This window comes from Myotis brandtii, unplaced genomic scaffold (assembly GCF_000412655.1).
Source record: "Myotis brandtii unplaced genomic scaffold, ASM41265v1 scaffold371, whole genome shotgun sequence".
Lineage (NCBI taxonomy): Eukaryota > Metazoa > Chordata > Mammalia > Chiroptera > Vespertilionidae > Myotis > Myotis brandtii.
In genome coordinates, this window is record NW_005364265.1 from 1,111,979 (window position 1) to 1,116,428 (window position 4,450).

The 4,450-nt window shown below is 41.3% G+C and overlaps 1 protein-coding gene across 3 annotated transcripts in view; it reads right to left on the reverse strand.

Annotated features, from left to right (window-relative positions):
- The window catches only part of CEP290 (centrosomal protein 290kDa), a 116,263-nt gene that overhangs the window by 103,732 nt on the left and 8,081 nt on the right, over positions 1–4,450 (reverse strand). The window contains exons 3-4 of one of the 3 annotated variants that reach the window (XM_014544592.1): positions 4,196–4,268; positions 3,905–3,913 (exon numbers count right to left, since the gene is read on the reverse strand). The exons of the other annotated variants lie outside the window; for them this stretch is intronic. Of the exons in view, the coding sequence (XP_014400078.1) occupies positions 3,905–3,913; positions 4,196–4,268 (82 nt within the window). The remainder of the gene's footprint in view (positions 1–3,904; positions 3,914–4,195; positions 4,269–4,450) is intronic. 3 annotated transcript variants of the gene reach the window in all.

The following is a 4,450-nucleotide window of genomic DNA, read 5'->3' on the forward strand; positions in this document are numbered from 1 at the left end:
CCCACAGGGGGAGCTCTGCTCAGCCACAAGCCAGGCTGATGGCTGCCAGTACAGCGGTGGTGGTGGGGCCTCTCCTGCCTCCTCAGCAGCGCTAAGAATGTCCGACTGCAGCTTAGGCCTGCTCCCCGCTGGCAAGTGGACATCCCCCGAGGGCTCCCGGGCTGCCAGAGGGATGTCTGGCTGCCAGCTTAGGCCCAATTCCCCAGGGAGCGGGCCTAAGCCAACAGGTGGTCATCCCCCAAGGGGTCCCAGACTGCAAGAGGGCACAGGCCAGGCTGAGGGACACCCCCCCCGAGTGCACAAATTTTTGTGCACTGGGCCTCTAGTATATTATATTTCCCTACTATGCTAATTATAGAGCAGTTATGTTAGAAAATACCTCACTTTTCAGGTGAAACATACTGAATATTTACGTACGAAGTATCATGATATCTGCATATTTAATATGAAGTATCATAAGATCTGAAATCAATTATCAATGGCTCAGCAATAAGAGAGAAATAAGTTTCTGTGTATAAAGACACACAGAATGTGGCACAATGTTAACTTCTGAGCCTATATGAACAGTATAAGAGTATTATTTTTCTTGCAATTGTTATGACGATATGCAGGTTTTTAAAATTTAAAGAAAGTTCATAATAAAATGCAATGTGCTATATAAATCTTCTTCTTATTATTATCTATAATAATAGAAGTATAATATGCTAATTAGACCAGATGTCTTCCTGGATGTCCTTCCAGATGACCTTCCAGATGAAGCCAGGGTTGCAGGGAAGCCCGGGTCCTGGGTGCCTGCCAATGGCTAGAGGGAAGCCCGGGTGCTGGGTGCCAGAGGGAGGCCGGTGCCGGCAGCCAGGGGAAAGAAGGCCTACTCTTGCACGATTTTTGTGCATCAGGCCTTTAGTCTATATAATAAAAGCCCAGCGACCATTATGGCAGAATGACTGGAACAACCAGTCACTATGACGACGCGCACTCACCAGGGAGCAGACACTCAATGCAGGAGCTGCCCCCTAGTGGTCAGTTCACTCCCACAGCTGGAGCGCTACTCAGCCAGAAGCCAGGCTCATGGCTGGCGAGCGCAGCAGCGGAGGCAGGAGCTTCTCCGGGCTCCGTGGCAGTGCTAATGAGTGGCAAGACAAGTGGTAAGGAGCGAGCAGGCGGGAGGTTTGGAGTGAGGGGTCCCAGATTGCAAGAGGGCGCAGGCCGGGCTGAGGGACCCCCCCCACACACACACACACACACACACACAAATTTCGTGCATCGGGCCTCTAGTTATTGTTATATGGGAGCTAAGAAGCAGTCTTGCTGTTTTGAATTGAAACGTGTTAACAAGTAGAGAGATGTCAAGAATTTAAGGCTAAAGCATTTACCACTACCTACGCCCTTTTTTCCCTTGGTTTTTGAAGCATCACACTCTTGATAGTTGTCCTTTCTTGAGCTGTTCCTTGAAGCTTCTCTTCCTACTTCATTAGACATTTCAATGTCTCAGAGATCTGCCTAACAAGAATTTCTATGGCTTCAATATCTAGACTGATAACCTACAAATCCTTATCATCTATCCAGTGTTTCTCGTGTACTCCATCTATCCAGTGGCCCAACCCAGAAAATGAGGTGGACTCCCCATTCCTCCCTCCTCACCAACAAGCAATCCTTCATCATGTCCAATTACATCTACATCACTCAAATGTATGTATGTCCCTAACCGCCCCAGTCAGTCATTACTTCAACACTTGCCTGAAATGTCTCTTAATTAGTCTTTACCCCCGTCACTCCACTCTCTACAAAGTAAACTTTAAAAGCATAGAATTGATCATGATATCCCTGTGTTCAAAATTCTTCATTGGCTCCTTTCAAAAAAAGACCAAATTTCTCAGGAACAGGCCTTTGCTTATCTCTCCAGAGGATCATGAATGTTAAAACTGAAGGGCAGACCCTGGACCATGTGACTCAGTTGGTTGGAGTGTCATCCTGTGCACCAGAAGGCTGCAGGTTCAACCCCCTGCCAGGGCTCGTAAGGAGGCACCCAATCAATGTATCTCACATCGATGATCGATGTCTCTGTCTCTGTCTCTCTCTCTCTCTCTCTCTCTCTCTCTTCCTTCCTCTACAAAATCATTTTTTTTTAATTAAAAAACAAAACAAAACAGGAAGGCAGGATATAGTGCATTGGTTAAGAGCACAAATTCTTGAGTAAGTTTGGATTCAAATCATGGCTTTATAACTTATTAGTTGTGTAACTATGGGCAATTTCCCTTTCTGTGTCTGTTTCTTCATCTGTAGCATGAAAGAAATGTCACCTATTTCATATAAGTATCAAATGAGGAATAATCAATTAATGTATATGTAGTGTCTGGCACATAGTAAGAACTCTACACTAGCTATTTTTATCTACATTCAAGCCAAAATAAATATTCTAGGTCTTAGCAAGTGCTTTATCTTCTACTCAGATGCGCTTTTCTTAACCACCATGTAAATCCCATTGTCTTTGCCAGACTAACTCCTTCTTCAGGTCTCAGTTTACAGATCACTTCCTGAATATCAAGACTGATTTAGGTATTACTCCCCAGAGTATCCCAAAATATTCTTATATACATATGTACCCCCAAAGTATTATATTATCTCTATGTTACAATTATTATTGACAGTGAGTATCATGGAGAAACAGAATACAATTAGTTGCCCACTATATCCCTAGTACTTAGCATATTATCTGGCATGCTGTAAATACTCAGTAAAACTGAATGACTGGTTATGAACAAAAAAGAAATTGTCAGAGCAATTCATAGACATATTCCATCTTAAGGAACCTAAGAGCTGCAAAGTACGTAGGCCTGATTCAAGTTTTCTGTGTGTGTGCCTATGAATAAAGATAGTAGTCTAAGATCTGAATGAACAGGTAGCTATGATTAGCTAAGGGTGTGTGATATGAGTAGTAAGAAGTTGACTAATATATGGGCCAGACAGAAAACCACAGACAGACATCCCCCTAAGCAACTGTATTACTGTATAGCATATGTTGGATCCGTTATGATTATTAAGAAATCCACAGGTCTGTTATGTTTTACTGAGTCAACAAAACAGATAATGCTCTAAGAATTTAATCCTAACCTTTAGATGGCATCAATCCATACTTTTTACACTGCATGATTCTTCAAAATTACATAGTAAAATAGATATATCAAGAATGGGGATGCTTTTTCTTACAAATTAATTTATGATGGATTCTCTTTAAACAGCAAATCACCTAGAAATCTCTGTTGTTTACTTAAAATGTATAACCAATGGATGGAAGAAGATTATCAAGATGTAATACAACATTGACCTTCTAAAGGACACAAAGGTAGGAAAAGCTTCTGGGCATCAGGTAGGCATCCAATTCTGTACTAATTTTACTGACAGCTGAGCCAAAATTAAAACATGTTATTTTCTGACAGGAAATACGAACTTATCTACAAAAAAATGTTTTCCTCAAACAAAATTTAAGTAAACACAGCATGATTATTTTATAAGGACTAAAGTAAGAGGTAATAGGAAATTATGCTCGTATAAAAGATGAAATGTCATGATTTAAAGTATGCATTGGAAAAAAATAAATAAAGTATGCATTGATTTACAAAATGCTGGCATTAGCACAACTTTTTAATAACCTATATATTACATAATGTGAAGTACACCTCAAAACAAGAAATCTGATTAATCATTATGAATACATCATTAAAGGATTAATTTCTAAGTCTATTACTAATATAAATGGATTATAAAAAATACCTTTTTCCCCAAAATAAACTAAGGCAGATATAAAAAAACAATATTTTAAATGTCTATTAAATTCTTCATACCAATTTTCCAGACCAAATAATAAATTTTATGTAACACAATTGTAATCCTGAGAAAAATGTACCTCCAAATACAGTGGGGCCTTGACTTACGAGTTTAATTCGTTCCGTGACGGAGCTCGTAACTCAAATTACTCGTATGTCAAATTTTAAAGTGAACGAGTGAGACACGTGATGCTGGGCTGATGTTGTGGCGTTCACTGTGACGTTCGCTGCGCCAACTAGTGGTGGGGTATCTGAAGCTGGCTCGTAACCCGAATTTTAGCTCGAAACTCAAAGCAAACAATCGGCCGAGAGACAGCTCGTATCTCAAAAAACTCGTTAGTCGGGACACTCGTAAGTCAAAGCCCACTGTATAAAGAATTAATCTCCAAGTCATATTCACTAGAAGTACCTGATCCATTATGAAGATGTGATGACAACACAAATCTATAATAATAAAAAGGTAATATGCTAATTAGACCAACGTCTCCCGGACATCATTCCAGACTTCCTACCTGACGAAGCCGGGGCCAGAGGGAAGCCAGCCCGGGTCCCGGGTGCCTGCGGACAGCCCGGGGGAAGCCAGCCCAGGTCCCAGGTGCCTGCGGCCGGCCTGGGGGAAGCCAGCC